The sequence below is a fragment of the Pelophylax lessonae genome (assembly GCF_965119305.1).
Source record: "Pelophylax lessonae genome assembly, chromosome: 9".
In the NCBI taxonomy this organism is placed as follows: domain Eukaryota; kingdom Metazoa; phylum Chordata; class Amphibia; order Anura; family Ranidae; genus Pelophylax; species Pelophylax lessonae.
Window position 1 is genome coordinate 56,714,508 of NC_138776.1, and position 20,066 is coordinate 56,734,573.

Consider the following 20,066-nt stretch of genomic DNA (forward strand, 5'->3'; position numbering starts at 1 on the left):
ACTCAACATCTTATGGTTTAATATTGCGCACACCCGCGGAATGGTCAATAAAAATCTCCATAGGCGACTCTTTAAAAATTGTTAACGTTACCAGTTTAAAGTTAGAGTGTAGCTCTTTTTTTAAAATGATTGCTCTCGCTCTGGCGAATGTAGCGATATCTCACATGTGTGGTTTGAACAGCGATTTAACTTGCGGCACAACTTCCTGTATACATTTTCTTTCATGCACGAGCTCACGGCAAAGGGGGCGGCTAGCATTTTTTTTTTTCCTATTTATTTATTTTTTTTAATTTAAAAAAAAAAAAAACTCTGATCACTTTTATTGCTGTCACAAGCAGGGCTGTGGAGTGGGTAGATAAATGTTCCGACTCTGACTGCGACTCCGACGTTTTTTGTACTTCCGACTCCGACTCCCCGACTTAGACTCCTCTGTATTAATATGTATTAATCTTTCGACACTGACTTGGGTGGGTTGCATTGCAGTAACTATTCTGGCCACATGACTAACGATCTCTGGATAAACAAGGATGGCTTCTTCAACCATAAGTTTTGATGAGCGATCATACTTTTCAACTTCTTTTAGTGCTTTATAAAACTCCTGTTGGAATTTTTTTATTTGGACATTTACTGGTTCTGTAACGCTTATGCGACGTCGCTTTCCTTTAGCAACTTCCATTTTGTCTAAGAAGGAATCAAAGTCTAATTCTTCGAAGAAGATGATCCTGAGTTACCACTATTACTTAAAAGAACTTCATCCTGTGGAGGTATTTCAGGTCGTAATCCCTTCATGCGAACTGCTACATCATAGAGGGCCTTTTTCCCAGTAGCAGTCTGTTCACTGTTCAACAAAAGTCAGCTCATTGGGTCGACATAAATAGCCGCTAACAAGATTTAATTTTCCAGCAAAAGACTCTCTTTTCATCATTGAAGATGCAATGCCCTCAGCTATTAACCCTCCATTTTTGTTCAGGCTCTTCCATTCCAAGAGGAATTTACCCGGGGTTAGATCATCACATTGCAACCTCTTGGTGACAGTGAAGGGGTGAGAAAGAAGGTTCTCCAGCTCTTTTGTTTGTGTCCACTGGTTTTCAAAGATTTTCATTGTCCATTTCTTCTATGAAGTCTTTAAGTTCAAGCAAACGCTTCACCATTAAATAAGTGCTTCCCCAGGAAGTTGTTTGATCCAAAATGGCTCCTTTTCCTGCACGTCTTTTCAAAATTGCATCTGTTTTCGGGGCCCCGGCTGCAACAGTTACTTGCCGTAATTTGCCAATTAGTGTAGCTGCATGGCGATCTTTTAATCCATCTCTTATGGCAAGTTGCAGTGTATGAACAGCACATCGCATATGATGAATAGTAGCAAGCTTCAATGCTTCTTCAACAAAGTTGTCTAAAAAAATGTCAGCATTCTCTTCAGTTTCTAAACTTTCTCCAATACTTGCAGAGCTGTCTTCCTCTAACTCTAATATCTGTTTGTTACCTTCTTCATCTGCGTTCATCTTCTTAATTGTGCTCAACATGTTAGAAGCGTTATCTGTCACAACACATAAAATCTGTTCCTTTGTAATTTCAAAATCTTCTAGAACACCCTCCACTAACTTCTGAAGGTAATCACTGGTGTGATGTGCCTGAGTGTCCTTTAGACCCCGTTCACACTGGGGCGAGCCGACTTTGCCGGGCGACCTATGAAGTCATGGCGCGCAGCTCGCACCGCGACCTCGGAGCGGCCGGCACGGACTCCATAACATTGAAGTCAATGCAGATCGCCCCAAAGAAGCTAAGGACCCTTTTTCTAAGTCGGAGCGACTTGTGTCGCCCCTATTAGAACGGGTCCACAGCTTCTCTATGGCAGGCGACCTACGGCGACCTGTCAGGCAACCAGGTCGCCTGACAGGTCGCCCCAGTGTGAACCGGCTCTAAATCCGAGGGTCCGTGTTATTGTTTTGTTATTTTCATCCACAAATCTAACATTAATAGCAAAATAATTGACTCTGTGACGTGTGCATGCATCCATTTTAAAGAAGACAAAACGTCCTTTCAGAACTTTCTGTAGTTCTTCCTTTTTACATTTGGCCTCCTCAATTATAAGTTTCCTTATACTAAGTCATTAATTATAACTTTTTGTGAATTGGGACATTTAAACTTGCTTTTTTTTTTTAATTACAATCTAAATTTAGTAGGAGTCGGAGTCGGTGCATTGTTTGCCGACTCCGACTCAAGGTACCCAAAATTTCCTCCGACTCCTCGACTCTGACTCCACAGCCCTGGTCACAAGCATGTGTAAATGCAAGCATGTGTAAACATCCCTTGTGACAGCAATAGGCAGCAGTGACAGGTACTCTTTATGGAGGGATCGGGGGTCTAAAAGACCCTAGACCTCTCCACTACACTTCCATGTATTCAAAACGCTGAAAACTGCACTTTTGTATACATGCGCTTTTTTAATCTGGTGCCTTTGGCAGCCGAGTAACCCGGATGTGACGTCATGGACGCCGCCTCTGGGTTACGTCATCAGAGACCCGATCTAAGCCGCATCCAGCTTTGATCGGGACTCCAACCAGCCGGCGGTCTCCTGGGCAGAGCCGCGGAAGGTGGCGGGAGGGGCGTCCCCTCCCGCTCGCTGGGGTAACAATTGAGCAGCTCCCGAGCCACATTGGTCGTTACCGCCGACCACCGGCTCTAAAAAAATGGTACCGGGGTGATGCCTCTAGCTTATAAAAAATAAAAAATAAACTATTCCTTTTTTAAATTGTAAGCAAAAAAGGCAACGTTAACTTTAATACTTTTAGGTGCACTTTCACACTGGTCAAGCCAAATTACAATTTCTCTAGACTGCAGAAAGTAGAAAATAAATTAATTTGGAAAGACAATATAGGCAAAATAAAAGGCTGAAAAATAAAATATGTATAATGCTGCAATTATAAGGTGCTAAAGTTAAATTGGTTATTATTGTTTTAGGTTTTGGAGGTTACGGAATGAGTCAGACTGTTGGGCACTTGGATTTCTTCCCAAACGGAGGAGAACACATGATGGGATGTAAAAAGACAGAGGTCATATCAAATACAGACCCCAATATGATGAACAAAAGTAATTATGTAATATTATTAGCATTTTTTTTTTTATTATTATTATTATTTTTTTTTATATAAAAAAATCTATATTATAATGCTGACATATAGTATTGATGATGAATTCTGATTATATATACTGATATATATACAGTATATAATCTATATATACCTTTTTCTAATATTCTAATATCCCAATAAAACCAGAGACTTCAGTTTACGTAATATTATTAGTATTTAATTTTTGTTGATATTATTTTTATAAAAATATGTAAATAATATGATGCTGAAATACAGGTGAATATCAAAAAATTTGAATATCATTAAAAAGTGAATTTATTTCAGGAATTCAATTCAAAAAGTGAAACTCATATATTATATAGATGCATTACACACACACACAGAGTAATATATTTCAAGCATTTCTTTCTTTTAATTTTGATGATCATGGCTTACAGCTAGTGAAAACCCAAAATTCAGTATCTCAGAAAATTATTACATAAGACCAAAAATAAAAAGGATTTTTAATACAGAAATGTTGGCTTACTGAAAAGTATGTCTATGTACAGTATAGTATGCTCTCAATCCTTGGTCGGGGCTAGTTTTGTATGATTTACTGCATCAATGTGGCGTGGCATAGAGGTGATTAGCCTTTGGCGCCGTTGAGGTGTATGGAAGACCGGGTTTCTTTAATAGCAGCATTCAGCTTGTCTGCATTGTTGGGTCTGGTGTCTCTCATCTTCCTCTTGACAATACCCCACAGATTCTCTATGGGGTTTAGGTCAGGCGAGTTTGCTGGCCAATCAAGCACTGTGATACCATGATCATTAAACCAGGTATTGGTACTTTTGGCAGTGTGGGAAGGTGCCATGTCCATAAAGCTGGTAAGCACAGGGAAGCATGAAGTGCTCTCAAATTTCCTGGTAGAGGGCTGCACTGACTTTTGACTTAAAACAGAGTGAACCAACACCAGCAGATGACACGGCTCCCCAAATCATCACTGACTGTGGAAACTTCACACTGGACCTCATGCAACTTTGATTCTGTGCCACTCCACTCTTCCTCCAGACTCTGGGACCTTGATTTTCAAATGAAGTGGAAAATTGTCCACAGTCGGTAATGATTTTGGGGGCCATGTCATCTGCTAACTTTTTGATCTAATTTTTATGAGATGCACCTGTATAGTACTGATGATGGTGTATGATCTAGGGTTTTCCTGCCTGTAGGCCGGACACATGGAAAGTTTCTGGCAATATCATCAAGTTTTTTATTGGAGGTACAACAGACTGGGTCAACGAGACCCGTCTCTAATAGTGTAATAGTGTTTATTGTTCTAAAGTTTCTTCTACAAACTATTAAAAAGTGGCTGGGATTTCCTGAAAATCTTTATGTTTATGGTCAACATCACAGATGCTTGTCTTTGTTTTAAGCAACATAATCTTTATTAGACCAGATATAAACACATAAACTGAAAAAAAAATGTATAAAATAAATAAAATATCAAAAATAAATGGTTCGGTTTATCTATACAAAAAAAGACTTTGCCAAGAGAGATCTGTAGAGATATAATTGGATATATGGACAGTTTACAGTATATGAACACATGACCCTGTATAGAGAATGTCACATGCTCAATGTTGGTCTTGATGTCTTTCCCCAGTGACAGATGAGGTGGCCGCTTGCAATCACCTACGCAGCTATCAATATTACACAGAGAGCATTTTCGCTGCTGACGGGTTCCTCGGGTACTCTGCCTCCTCCTATCATGCCTTCCAGAATGTAAGTCCAGAACTCATAGCCAATATGAACAGTCACCAAACACAACTAAAAAGGGGATTTGCAGTATGGAACAGACAGTCTGGGATCTCTGCCTATTATTCAGGGGGAGATTTGAGAACCAAAATGTGAACTTGGCATAGAAATATTTACTTGAAGGTCTATTGCAGTGGATTGAGATTTTGAGATTTTACTTTTACATGCAGAAAGGCTTCTTTACAGTAACAGCTGTGCAAATGTGGAAGGACTCCTCTAAGCACTGGTTTGGGCTAGCTCAGTAGAATGTTATAAAAAAAACAAGAGCTGAACACATTCCAAAAACAAATCTGCATATTAAAAGGTAACTCCACTTTTTTGGGTGATCAATGCACATTGCAAAGATTTTAACAAACATTGTAGCAGAGTCCTACCCATTTCTTTTCCTAATTAAAAGCTATAAGCTATATGTTCTACTGTGTCCTTGGAGTTACTATTGCAGAGGATGCCTAAAAATTTTATTGGATCTTAGTGCAGACTCCTGGGAAAATTAGTGGGCCAATCACAGTAGCAGGAAATTACATTTCTGGGGAAGTTTTGTAAACTAACTGTATACAGAATGCCTCTAGGTTGCCATATTGCATTTTACAGAAAATTACAGCTGCTGCAGACTGAAAAAAAATGTAATTTTTAAAAACTATAAGCTGCTTACATACTGGCCTGCTTTATCCGTCCCTCTTACATTACAACCCAACCAAGCTGTTTACATACTGTCCAGCCACTGTACTGTATTTGTGACTATTGTTTCTGAAATTATACAGTCTTATATTTATTTCAAGAAAGCTATCTGCTTTGTGCCTTTCTATTGGTTGTTGCCTAATAAAATGTCTGCATACTGTCCCAACACTAGCCAATTTCTACCAGACACCTACTGTACTTAATAACGTATATTTTTAATATTTTGGGAATACGGGGATTCTGTAGAAAGGGGTTGTGGTTTTGAAAGTTTTTTTTTTGTTTTTTTGGTTTTTGCATTTTGTAAGTGTTTTGATATTTTATTAAACTTTAAAAACAATACAGTCTGGTACAGCAAAAAAAGATCCCAATCCCTAATAATAGTTTGTTGTGCTACTGGTCAATTTCTACAAAGTTGAGGGCACTATCATTTAGATCTGTTGTCACTAATATTTCCACTGGTCAAATTCAGGCCTATTACTGCTGGATAAAAAAATAACAAAAATTAAAATAGGTGTTGTAGCTAAAACTACTTTTAAAAATCCTTTTTAATTAAAAAATGTGTGATGCCAGAAGATGGTGTCGATAACTCTAAATTATACTGTTCCCTGACACCATTTGCATTCATGTAAAAATGCCTATTTAGGCTTAAAGATTACTTAAATTGGTTCTAAAGTCAGAATGTTTTTTATCTTAATGCTGGGTTCACACTTATGCGAATTGGATGTGGGGAATTCACATGACAGGAGATTGTGCCTGGCTCTCAATAGAGCCGGTTCACACATCTCCGGGGCAGCTTCGGAAATACAGTAATTGCACAGAAGTCCTGTGCGTCTTTGGCTTTGTTTTAGGTCCGAATTCAAGCAAAAATTCATACCTGATTCATCCCTTAAAAAAGAGAGAACAGGGACGCACCGGAACCCCTGCTGTCAGCTGTGTCCTATTTAGGTGTGAACCCAGCCTAAAGGGATTGTAAAGGCAGACGTTTTTTTTTTTTTATCTTAATGCATTCTATCTGTATTATCTAGGAGACAATAGCCACAAATTATTTCTCAGTGTGTCAGGGACTGCATCACCTGCTGGAAGCACTGTCTGCTGCCCCTCTGACTTCTTTGATCCTTTGCCTGCTGCAGACCCTGACTTCACTGATCCTGTGTCTGCTGCCCACTCTGACTTCACTGAACCTTTGTCTGCTGCCCACCCTGACTTCACTGATCCTTTGTCTGCTGCCCACCCTGACTTTACTGATCCTGTGTCTACTGCCCACCCTGACTTCACTGATCCTGTGTCTGCTACCCACCCTCACTTCACTGATCCTGTGTCTGCTGCCCACCCTGACTTCACTGATCCTTTGTCTGCTGCCCACCCTGACTTCTCTGATCCTTTGTCTGCTGCCCCTCTGACTTCACTGATCCTATGCCTTTTGCAGTCCCTAACTTCACTGATCCTTTGCCTGCTGCCCACCCTGGCTTCACTGATCCTTTGTCTACTGTCCACCCTGACTTCACTGATCCTTTGTCTGCTGCCCACCCTGACTTCACTGATCCTGTGTCTGCTACCCACCCTGACTTCACTGATCCTGTGTCTGCTGCCCACCCTGACTTCACTGATCCTTTGTCTGCTGCCCACCCTGACTTCTCTGATCCTTTGTCTGCTGCCCCTCTGACTTCACTGATCCTATGCCTTTTGCAGACCCTAACTTCACTGATCCGTTGCCTGCTGCCCACCCCGGCTTCACTGATCCTTTGTCTGCTGTCCACCCTGACTTCACTGATTCTGTGTCTGCTGCCCACCCTGACATTACTGATCCTTTGTCTGCTGCCCACCCTGACATCACTGATCCTTTGTCTACTGCCCAGCCTGACATCACTGATCTTGTGTCTGCTGCCCAGACTGACTCTGCTGATTCTCTCTGGGGCATATAAAAATGTTCACTCCCCTGCGCTGCGCGGTAAGTCCCAACACGTTATCAGATTCTTATCTTGACATGTTAGTGTATGTGGATAATGCACACCTTGCTCCCTTCCAAAGACTGGAGAGGTCCAAATGAACTGAAAACATAAAAGAACACACAGACCCGAAGGACCTAGCTTATTATCCTCAATACATGTTTTCATTGAATAAAAAAGAGGTGAATATGCACACAAACCAGTACTTGTGTCATAGCATTATCATAAAATCGTCCGCTTAAGTCCATATGCGAAAATCCACAACACTTGTAGTCACATCAGCTAACGCATTTCAAGGTTTCCCTCTTCCTCAGAGCCTTGTTTAGATGTCTCTTAGTGTTGACAGTTAGGATCAGTGCTTCTACGTGTAGTGCTGCTGTATATTACTTCCTTGTTCCTCATCTAACCAAGGCTCTGAAGAAGAGGGAAACCTTGAAACGCTTTAGCCGATGTGACTATAAGTGTTGTGGATTTCCGCATATGCCCTTCCTGCAACCAGGGATTGCAGGAAAGAAAGTCGCTGGATTCCCCCACCAACACAGATAGTGTTGATGTGGAAAATTACTCCTGCCCAGCTTTTGTCTTTTCGGCCTCCGGGAGAAAAAAGTGATTATTGCAAGCGGCTATAGCAGCTGCTAGCGATAATCACAGGTAAAACCCAACAGGCTGGTTGGACATAAGTTGATCGATCAATCAACTTGGTACATTCAGCCTTCCCATACCTAATTCAAATCTTAATTCAAATTTGAACCATTTATGGCCTGCCTTGGTAAGCAGCTTGATTTGGACAAGGGGTTGTGGTTTTGAAAGTTTTTTTTTTGTTTTTTTGGTTTTTGCATTTTGTAAGTGTTTTGATATTTTATTAAACTTTAAAAACAATACAGTCTGGTACAGCAAAAAAAGATCCCAATCCCTAATAATAGTTTGTTGTGCTACTGGTCAATTTCTACAAAGTTGAGGGCACTATCATTTAGATCTGTTGTCACTAATATTTCCACTGGTCAAATTCAGGCCTATTACTGCTGGATACAAAAATAACAAAAATTAAAATAGGTGTTGTAGCTAAAACTACTTTTAAAAATCCTTTTTAATTAAAAAATGTGTGATGCCAGAAGGTGGTGTCGATAACTCTAACTCTAAATTATACTGTTCCCTGACACCATTTGCATTCATGTAAAAATGCCTATTTAGGCTTAAAGATTACTTAAATTGGTTCTAAAGTCAGAATGTTTTTAGTCTTAATGCTGGGTTCACACTTATGCGAATTGGATGTGGGGAATTCACATGACAGGAGATTGTGCCTGGCTCTCAATAGAGCCGGTTCACACATCTCCGGGGCAGCTTCGGAAATACAGTAATTGCACAGAAGTCCTGTGCGTCTTTGGCTTTGTTTTAGGTCCGAATTCAAGCAAAAATTCATACCTGATTCATCCCTTAAAAAAGAGAGAACAGGGACGCACCGGAACCCCTGCTGTCAGCTGTGTCCTATTTAGGTGTGAACCCAGCCTAAAGGGATTGTAAAGGCAGACGTTTTTTTTTTTTATCTTAATGCATTCTATCTGTATTATCTAGGAGACAATAGCCACAAATTATTTCTCAGTGTGTCAGGGACTGCATCACCTGCTGGAAGCACTGTCCGCTGCCCCTCTGACTTCTTTGATCCTTTGCCTGCTGCAGACCCTGACTTCACTGATCCTGTGTCTGCTGCCCACTCTGACTTCACTGAACCTTTGTCTGCTGCCCACCCTGACTTCACTGATCCTTTGTCTGCTGCCCACCCTGACTTTACTGATCCTGTGTCTACTGCCCACCCTGACTTCACTGATCCTGTGTCTGCTACCCACCCTGACTTCACTGATCCTGTGTCTGCTGCCCACCCTGACTTCACTGATCCTTTGTCTGCTGCCCACCCTGACTTCTCTGATCCTTTGTCTGCTGCCCCTCTGACTTCACTGATCCTATGCCTTTTGCAGTCCCTAACTTCACTGATCCTTTGCCTGCTGCCCACCCTGGCTTCACTGATCCTTTGTCTACTGTCCACCCTGACTTCACTGATCCTTTGTCTGCTGCCCACCCTGACTTTACTGATCCTGTGTCTGCTGCCCACTCTGACTTCACTGAACCTTTGTCTGCTGCCCACCCTGACTTCACTGATCCTGTGTCTGCTGCCCACCCTGACTTCACTGATCCTTTGTCTGCTGCCCACCCTGACTTCTCTGATCCTTTGTCTGCTGCCCCTCTGACTTCACTGATCCTATGCCTTTTGCAGACCCTAACTTCACTGATCCGTTGCCTGCTGCCCACCCCGGCTTCACTGATCCTTTGTCTGCTGTCCACCCTGACTTCACTGATTCTGTGTCTGCTGCCCACCCTGACATTACTGATCCTTTGTCTGCTGCCCACCCTGACATCACTGATCCTTTGTCTGCTGCCCAGCCTGACATCACTGATCTTGTGTCTGCTGCCCAGACTGACTCTGCTGATTCTCTCTGGGGCATATAAAAATGTTCACTCCCCTGCGCTGCGCGGTAAGTCCCAACACGTTATCAGATTCTTATCTTGACATGTTAGTGTATGTGGATAATGCACACCTTGCTCCCTTCCAAAGACTGGAGAGGTCCAAATGAACTGAAAACATAAAAGAACACACAGACCCGAAGGACCTAGCTTATTATCCTCAATACATGTTTTCATTGAATAAAAAAGAGGTGAATATGCACACAAACCAGTACTTGTGTCATAGCATTATCATAAAATCGTCCGCTTAAGTCCATATGCGAAAATCCACAACACTTGTAGTCACATCAGCTAACGCATTTCAAGGTTTCCCTCTTCCTCAGAGCCTTGTTTAGATGTCTCTTAGTGTTGACAGTTAGGATCAGTGCTTCTACGTGTAGTGCTGCTGTATATTACTTCCTTGTTCCTCATCTAACCAAGGCTCTGAAGAAGAGGGAAACCTTGAAACGCTTTAGCCGATGTGACTATAAGTGTTGTGGATTTCCGCATATGCCCTTCCTGCAACCAGGGATTGCAGGAAAGAAAGTCGCTGGATTCCCCCACCAACACAGATAGTGTTGATGTGGAAAATTACTCCTGCCCAGCCTTTGTCTTTTCGGCCTCCGGGAGAAAAAAGTGATTATTGCAAGCGGCTATAGCAGCTGCTAGCGATAATCACAGGTAAAACCCAACAGGCTGGTTGGACATAAGTTGATCGATCAATCAACTTGGTACATTCAGCCTTCCCATACCTAATTCAAATCTTAATTCAAATTTGAACCATTTATGGCCTGCCTTGGTAAGCAGCTTGATTTGGACACAATATAAGAGGGAGAGACAAGACAGGTTTAATCTTGAAATAAACAATACTGTGTATTATTTGAGAGGGAGCCGCTGGATAGGATGGGTCCTCTGTTCTTGTGGATCCACAACTACATCACTAGCCCTGTCTCAAAATACCAACTAAACCATTCTCTTTGCTCCCTCCAGGACCTGCTGCTCTCTAGACTCTCTAGGTACCTAATTACCCACTCCCATGCTCGCTTTCAGGACTTTTCTAAAGCTTCTCCCATCTTCTGGAACTCTTCAACCCATTCTGTCTGCCTATCTCGTACTTTATCCACCTTTAGGCAATCCCTGAAAATCCCTCCCATGGCTTCCGTTCACCCAATATATAAAATGTATTTTCAGGAGTAAGGGTAATTGTTCATATTACTGTATTAACCACTTCAGCTCTGGAAGGTTTACCCCCTTCATGACCAGGCCATTTTATGTGATCCGGCACTGCGTTACTTTAACTGAAAAATACCCAAATTACTGACTATACCCAAATAAAATGCATGTCCTTTTTTCCCTACAAATAGAGCATTCTTTTGGTGGTATTTGATCACTTCTGCGTTTTTGTTTGTATTGCACAATAAATAAAAAAGACCGATAATTTTGAAAAAAATATATTTTTTACTTTCTGCTATAAAACATATCCAATAAATAATTTAAAAAATCTAATTTCTTCATCAGTTTAGACCAATATGTATTCTGCTACATGTTTTTGGTTAAAAAAAATCCCAATAAACAAATATTGATTGGCTTGCGCAAAAGGTTTCGAATCTACAAACTATGGGATATTTTTATGGAACTTTTATTTTTTTTACTAGTAATAGCGGTGATCAGCAACTTATAGAGGGACTGCGACATTGCGGCGGGCAAATCGGACATTAAGTGACACTTTTCGGGGCCAGTGACACCAATACAGTGATAAGTGCTACAAAATTTGCACTGTCACTGTACTAATGATGACACTAGCAGAGAAGGGGTTAACATCAGGAGCAATCAAAGGGTTAAATATGTCCCTAGGGAGTGCTTGCTACTGTGGGGGAGGTTCTTTAACTGTGGTAAGACCAAGATCCTTGTTCCTGCTTAGCGGAAACAAAGGATCTCTGTCTTCCCTCATCACAGAACGGCGATCTGCCTTCTTTACATAGGCAGACCCCCATTCTGCCGGTTCGTCGGGAACAGCAGGTCTCGGTGGACATCAGGTCCGCTGGACCCGCTAATTGATTCCTGCTGTGTCCAATCACAGCAGGAGCTGGTCGCCGGGGACGTGCTTGCATGCCGCAAACCCGGAAGTGAAGAAGACGTACAGGTATGTGATTTCACCTGTAGGAGCCGCCGCCCCATTGTACATATAAGTAGGGTGGTCAGCAAGCGTTTAAATAAACACTACTACATGAGGAGTGCAGACTATTGTACCTCCAAGGTGATATTCACTGCAATATTGCCTGTGCCATGCAAAACACAGGAAAGGCAGGGGGAGATTAGAGAGCTGAATGCATGGCTAAAGACCTGGAGTAAGAAAGTGGGATTTGGGTTTTTAGAGCACTGAGCTGACTTTTCATTGGGGTGCAACCTATATGCTAAAGATCGTTTGCACCTGAATGGAAGAGGGTCTTTTGTGCTGGGGGAGAGGTTTATGGGAAGGCTGGAGGGATATTTAAACTAGGATTGAGGGGAGAGGGTGAATTAGATTATAATGGGGCAGATAGGTCAGACAGGGGTCATCCCCTATTGGTGGGTGGAATGGGGAAAGATGGGGGGAGAGTTATGGCAGAGGATAAGAAGGTTCCCATGTTACAATCAACCATTGGAAACGGTGCTATTTGTAGTAAAATAAAAAATATACAAAATGTGACACTGAATTAAAGTGTTTGTTCACCAATGCCAGAAGTCTGCCAAGCAAAATAGGTGAGTTGGAAGCTCTGGTGCATGAGGAGAACTATGATTTAATTGGTTTTGCTGAATCTTGGCTTCATTCTTCACATGACTAGACATTAATATTCCTGGCTATGCTGTCTTTTAGAAAGACAAGGTAAAACGGAGGGTTGGTGGTGTTTGTCTCTATGTGAGAAGTGATCTTAGAGTAAGTGAAAGAGGACCTAGTTAATGGAAAGTGTGATGAGTCTGAAGCAGTATTGGTGGAAATTCCCATGGGTGTGCGTAATACAAAGATTATCATTGGAGTTTGTTATAGACCTCCCAGTATTAATGAGGAGGCGGAGACTCAGCTCCTAGTACAGATAGAAAGGGTAGCAAGACCTGGGACAGTGATAATTATGGGGGATTTTAACTACCTAGACATTGACTGGAGTAATGGCACTGCTGAAACAGTTAAAGGGCAAAAATGTATAAACCTATTACAAGACAATTTTATGGCACAGATTATTGAGGCCTCCACTAGGAATGATGCTCTGCTGGACCTGGTAATCTCAAACCATTCACAGCTTATTAAGAATGTTCATATAAAAGTACACCTGGGTAGCAATGACCATAATATGATTTCATTTAATGTTAACTGTAAACAATAAACGCATACAGGAAAGGAAATATACAAATACTTAACTTTAAGAAAGCACATTTTCCAAGGATGAGGGCTGCTCTCCAGGACTTAGACTGGGAGGAAATATTGGCATCATCGATGAACACAGAACAGAAATGGGAATTCTTACAAAAAAACTGAACGCAACCTCACTGCAAAGTATATTCCCATGGGCAATAAGTTTAAAAGGCCAAAAATAAAACCTGTGGCTCACGGCCAAAGTTAAAAAAAGCTATAACTAATAATAAAAGAGCTTTTAAAAAATATAAAATTGAAGGAACACTATAATTGTTTAATTGTTACAAATAATATTACAGAATATGTAAAAAGGAAATCAAGGATGCAAAATTCAAAATGAATGACTGATTGCAAAAGATAGTAGGACAAACCCCCAAAATTACTTCAAACAATTTAATAGTAAAAAGGTTAGGTCTGAGCATGTAGGCCCTTTACAAAATAATCTGAAGTGGGTGACTGGGGACAAAGAGAAGGCAAATTTATTAAATACTTTCTTCAGGTCTGTATATACAAAGGACAGCTCATGACTCCTCATGAGGACGGTATTGACACAGCCGCAAATAATCCACAATGGCTCAGAAGTGATATGGTCCAAAAATATTTAGACAGAATAAAGGTGGATAAAGCACCTGGACCAGATGGCATCCACCCACGCATCCTAAAAGAATTGAGCTCTGTTATTTCAAAGCCTTTGTTTCTAATTTTTAGGGACTCGTTAAGGACTGGAATAGTACCACTGGATTGGCGTAGGGCCAATGTGGTGCCTATATTTAAAAAGGGATCAAAGTCTTTGCCAAGTAACTATAGACCTGTTAGTTTAACTTCTATAGTCGGGAATATATTGGAGAGTTTAATAAAAGACCACATAGATGAGTTCTTGCTGGAAAAAAATATTTTAAGCAACAGACAGCATGGATTCATGAATGACAGAAGTTGTCAAACAAACCTGATTTCTTTTTATGAGGAGGTAAGTAAAACCTTGGACAGAGGGGTGGCTGTGGACGTAGTATACTTGGATTTTGCAAAAGCGTTTGACACAGTTCCCCACACATGGCTAAAGTGTAACGTAAAGTCTACTGACTTGGAAAGATCAGTTTGTAAATGGATAGAAAACTGTCTAAAAGATAGAAATCAGAGAGTAGTGGTTAATGATTCTTACTCTGAATGGTCTAAGGTTATCAGTGGTGTTCCCCAAGGTTCAGTGTTGGGACCCTTACTTTCTATTATCTTTATAAATGATATAGGGTCTGAGATTAAAAGTACCATTTCAGTCTTTGCAGATGACACCAAGCTTTGCAGTGGAATAAATTCCTTACAGGATAACTCCAATTTACAAGCCGACCTCAATGCACTGTTTCATTGGGCAACTATGTGGCAAATGAGGTTTAATGTTGATAAATGTAAAGTTATGCACTTTGGGGCTAAGAATATGCATGCATTATACATACTAGGGGGAGTAGAACTGGGGGAATCCATAGGGGAGAATGAATCTGGGTGTTCTGGTAAATCCTATGCTTAATAATAGCATGCAATGCCAAGCTGCAGTTTCCAAAGCAAGCAAAGTCCTCTCTTGTATTCAGAGAGGCATGGACTCCAGAGAGAGAGAGATAATTTGCCCCTGTACAAATCATTAGTGAAACCTCATCTGAAATATGCAGTTCAGTTTTGGCCACCAGTTCTCAAAAAGGATATCAGGGAACTGGAGAAAGTGCAAAGAAGAGCAACCAAATGGATAAGAGGTATGGAGGAGCTCCGCTATGAGAAAAGATTAGAGGAACTGAATTTATTCTCTACATATGGGGACCATATAGTGAACTTGGTGTTGGGTTATTCACTTTAAGGTCATCACAGAGGACAAGGGGGCACTCTTTACATCTAGAGGAAAAGAGAATTTGTCTATAAATACGGAAAGGTTTCTTTACAGTAAGAGCTGTGAAAATGTCTTATAGACTCCCTCCAGAGGTGGTTCTGTTCAGCTCAGTAGATTGCTTTAAAAAAGGCCTGGATTCTTTCCTGGTGTACATAATATAACTGGGTACTATTATTTATAAGTACAGTTGATCCAGGGAATATCCGATTGGATCATGCTTTGCTGGGGAGTTTTAGCCTTCCTCTGGATCAACTGTGGGTACAGGATTGTGTATATGGGATTGTATGGTTATGTTTTCTCTATTTTGTTTTAGTGTTTTTAATTGGTTGATTTAGATAGACTTGTGTCTTTTTTCAACCTGACTAACTATGTGACTATTGTTTTTTTTGAGGGGGTAGTGGTGGTTTTGCAGCAGTAATATTATGTAACAGTCAGTTAAAGCGATATTTAACCCAAAAGCAAACCAGTTTACCAATTCTTACATTTGTTGGTGGTGTTAGTTTTATTTTTTGGGCTTTATTTCCTTTATTTTCACCTGGTGATCCTACCAGTAAGTCTGTTGCTTTTTAACAGAACAAGCTGTACTGCAGATGTAACAGTTAGAGGGTTGAGACAAGGGTGCTTATAATGATAAGCTTTTATTTATTCTTATAAAACCATTATCCCACAAGAAAACAAAATGTTTGCTCTAACTGCTTATAAAGTGTTACCTGGAGTTTGGGTTCACTTTGTTAGTGTATTTAAATCTGCTAGTCCATGTGTCAAACACAAGGCCAGCGGGTCGATTGCGGCCCCCAGGCCATTTCATGTGGCCCTTGCACCTCTCCTGCAGCTGTAGCACCTCTCTTGCCTCTGCCCCCACCTTGTCTCAGCAGTCCACAGCAGAGAGGAGGGCAGAACTCAGATCATGCACCTCTATGTGCAACTGCAAAAACACCTTGCCTCCGCCTCCCCTGGTCTCAGCATTCAGCAGAGTCTGGAGGCTGACTCCAGCTCTCCACTGGTCCTCCTCCAGACCCTGAAATATCTTCTTCCTACATCCACCCGCATCTTCTTCCTGGCAGCAGCACAAGGTAAAGGGGTGGATTGTGATGCAAGGAAGGGTGGTTGACCCTTGACTTCTGATGGTGGAGGGGGGAGGGCTCTTAACATCTCAGGTAAGGGTGTAAGGGGGCGTGGGGTGCCCTGGAAATCTAATCTTACAGATATAACTGGCCCTTTGAGGGCAACCACAATGCTGATATGGCCGCCCGCAATTAAAACGGAAAATTGATATCAAATACTTACCGTAATTTTCCTTTCCTGATGGACTCCATGGCAGCATACGTTCGGGTAGGCCCCGCCTCCTCTCCTACCCTATAGGACCCCACTCCCATAAATCTTTGCTCCTTTTCAGCATCCATGTTCTGTAACTAGCCTACTCAGGAACTGGGAGGGAACTCCTGCTGCCATGGAGTCCATCAGGAAAGGAAAATTATGGTAAGTATTTGATATCAATTTTCCGTTTTCCTGACAGACTCCATGGCAGCATACGTTCGGGAAATAACTCGCAATACACTCCCGGGTGGGAAGATGCTGAACAAAAGTAAACTTTAATTGGTACCATCAACCGATAGTACTTGAATACCAAACTTTACAGAAGATAAGGCAGCTGGTTCAATACAATAGTGAGACATAAACGTATTGATCGAAGACCAGGACGCCGCCCTGCAGACTACTTCGGGAGCGACATGCCTGGAAGCTGCCCAAGATGTTGAGACACTCCGGGTTGAGTGTGCGGTCACCACTTCTGGAGGATCCAAGCCCCTGGATTTGTATGCCCATTGTATGGCTTGAACGATCCATGCAGCAATAGAGGCCCGCATTCCTTTCTTTTTTACGTGAAGAAGGACAAAAAGTCTGTCTGACGGAAGCCAGCTGTGGCTGTCAGGTATTGTTGTAAGGAATTGCCTACATCAAGCGGATGATGTTGAGAATCTTCATCTGTTCTAAAGATGGGAAGAACAATCTCCTGATTCTCGTGGAATACTGAGGTCACTATTGGGGTTGAACCCAACATGGGTATAAGAACTACTCGGTCAGGGAAAAAGGTTAGGAATGGTTCTTTTACCCCCAGATTTTGTAGCTCAGAAACTCGTTTTGCTGACGTAATTGCCACCAGGAACACAGTTTTAAGTGTAAGCTCTCTGACTGACAGAGGTCTACCTAGAGATGATTCTAGTGAGGAGAAGAACTCCAAAACTAACGAGAGATCCCATTTTGGGAATCTCAGCTTCCTCTGGGGTTTTAACCTCATAGCACCTCTGAAAAATTGACGAATCAATGTATGTCTTGCCCAGGAAACTCTTGTGAAGGCTGAGATTGCTGACACCTGGACCCGTAATGAACTGACAGATAAAGATAGGTCTAGGCCTGATTGTAGGAACCTCAAAACATCTTGTATGGTAGGAATCACATCAGGACCACTTCTAGGAGACAAAAAACTGGAGAACTTCGCCCAGATTATTTCGTACACCCTATTGGTGCTGCTTCGTCTAGCACTCAAAAGGTTAGGGATGGCTTCTGCCGGACATCCTAATTCCTCCAATCTCCCCCTCTCAAGAACCACACCTTGAGGTGTAGTCGAGCTGGGCACGGATGAAAGGTAGGGCCTTGTGACAGAAGATTCGGCCTGAGAGGTAGAGTTACAGGCGTCTGGTAACTGAGCAGGGTTAATAGGGGAAACCATGGCCTGTTGGGCCAATATGGGATCACAGCTAAGACCTCCACCGCCTCCGTCCTGAGTCTCCGCAGGAACTGGAGAATAATCGGAGTTGGAGGGAAGGCGTAGGCTCTGCAAAACTTCCAACGGTCCGTGAGAGCGTCGACCCCAATGGCTCGGGGGTCTCGGAACCTTGTGTAGTATTTTGTAAGTTTCTTGTTGTCTGGAGCTGCAAATAGGTCGACCTCCGGAAGAAAATCTAGGGACTGAATCCACTTGAAAACTTCCATGTTGAGGGACCACTCGTTGTTGTCGAGTGTCACTCGCAAAAGAAAATCTGCCTGCAGGTTCTGTATCCCCGGAACATACACCGCTGACAGGTTGGTTAGGTACCTCTGAGCCCAGAGCATTATTGGCTTCACTTCCTGCAGTAGAGACCAACTGCGTGTTCCGCTCTGCCTCTTTACGTAGGCCACCGCTGTAGTGTTGTCTAATCTGAGGATTACAGACGCACCCTGAATCAGATGTTGAAAGGCCTGGAGCGCCTTGAAGGCTGCTCTGAGTTCCAGGATGTTGGAGACAATCCCGACGGTAGAGAAGTCCCACTTGCCCTGTGTTGTCTCGGATAGGCAGTGGGCTCCCCAACCCGTGGAGCTGGCATCCGATGTCACCGTGATCCAGGAGATGGGGGCTATGGAGTGACAGTTCAGAAGGTTTTCTCTTACCAACCACCATGGAAGACACCTCTTCATGACTGCCGTCAATGCAATCCATTGGGCCAGATCGTCTGACTGCCATTGCTGGAGAAAGCCTCTCTGGAATGGTCTCAGCTTCCAGAGAGCCCACTTTACCATGGGAACTGTCGCTACCAGAGTCCCAATCACTTTCAGACATTGACGAGCCGTGAGATGAGAGGAGGAGAGGGCTAGAGAGATCCTCTCCCTGATCACTGGAATTTTTTTCCACTGGAACAGAAATAGTATTCTTCTCTGTGTTGAACAAAGCTCCCAGAAAGATGAGAGATTGGGTGGGAACCAGATGGCTTTTTTCGAGGTTCAGGATCCAACCGAACTCTTGAAGGACCTCGATGACACGGTCTCTGTGTCTGAGGAGCTGCGACTTGTCCTGAGTAGTGTTGAGCGAACACGGACTGTATTATTCGTGTTCGTACCGAATAATTGGATTTTTTTTACCCGAACACGGACACGGACACTTTACTGTATGTTCGGGTAAAAATCCGTGTTCGGTCGTTTTATTTCCGGGTTTTGCATGCTTTGGCGCTCTTTTCATGGCGGGCTTTCAACAGCCAATCAACAATCGTTTAACTGGTGTGCCTTAAGCCATCCCAGCCATGCCTGCAAATGTCTTAGTAGCTGTGATTGGCCGTCTGAAGCATGTGACCAAGTCTTTATAAGTTCGAGGCAGCCGCCGCAGCAGCGTCATTCTGCTGCTTAGCTAAGGGACAGAGCACACATCAATGTGCTGGCTGCTGATTAGGGAAAGATAGGCAGGAAAAAACCATTTGTGTCCGGATAGAATTGAGGGACAGGTCGGAGTGTTTAGGCAGGGCGAGTTGTAGGCATTTTAGGGATAGAGTCTGCTGAATTATAGGGTCAGTGTCTTCTACAAACTACAATCGATATTGCTGTGTGGGGGGTGGGGTGAATCTGCACTCAATCCTGATCTACGATCTCTTCTCAATCCTGTTAGGGACAGAGTCTGCTGAATTTTAGGGAAACTGTGTTCTACAAACTACAATCGATATTGCTGTGTGGTGTGGGATTGGAGATAGGCAGGTGTCAGTGATCCACATCCATTTTTCTGTGTGTGAGCTGCAGTGAACACAATCTTTTTGGGCTGCAGTGAACACAATCTTTTTGGGCTGCAGTGAACACAATCTTTTTGGGCTGCAGTGAACACAATCTTTTTGGGCTGCAGTGAACACAATCTTTTTGGGGTGCAGTGAACAAAATCTTTTTGGGGTGCAGTGAACACAATCCTTTTTGGTGTGCAGTGAACACAATCTTTGTGGGGTGCAGTGAACAAAATCCTTTGTGGGGTGCAGTGAACACAATCTTTTTGGGGTGCAGTGAACAAAATCCTT

The 20,066-nt window shown here is 42.5% G+C and overlaps 1 protein-coding gene across 1 annotated transcript in view; it reads left to right on the top strand.

The window, feature by feature from the left end:
- Positions 1 to 2,963: 2,963 nt before the first annotated feature.
- The window catches only part of LOC309563780 (pancreatic lipase-related protein 2-like), a 49,597-nt gene continuing 32,494 nt past the window's right edge, over positions 2,964 to 20,066 (top strand). Inside the window, exons 1-2 of the mRNA XM_082268384.1 lie at positions 2,964 to 3,087; positions 4,729 to 4,847. Of these exons, the coding sequence (XP_082124510.1) occupies positions 2,976 to 3,087; positions 4,729 to 4,847 (231 nt within the window). The 5' untranslated portion in view covers positions 2,964 to 2,975. The remainder of the gene's footprint in view (positions 3,088 to 4,728; positions 4,848 to 20,066) is intronic.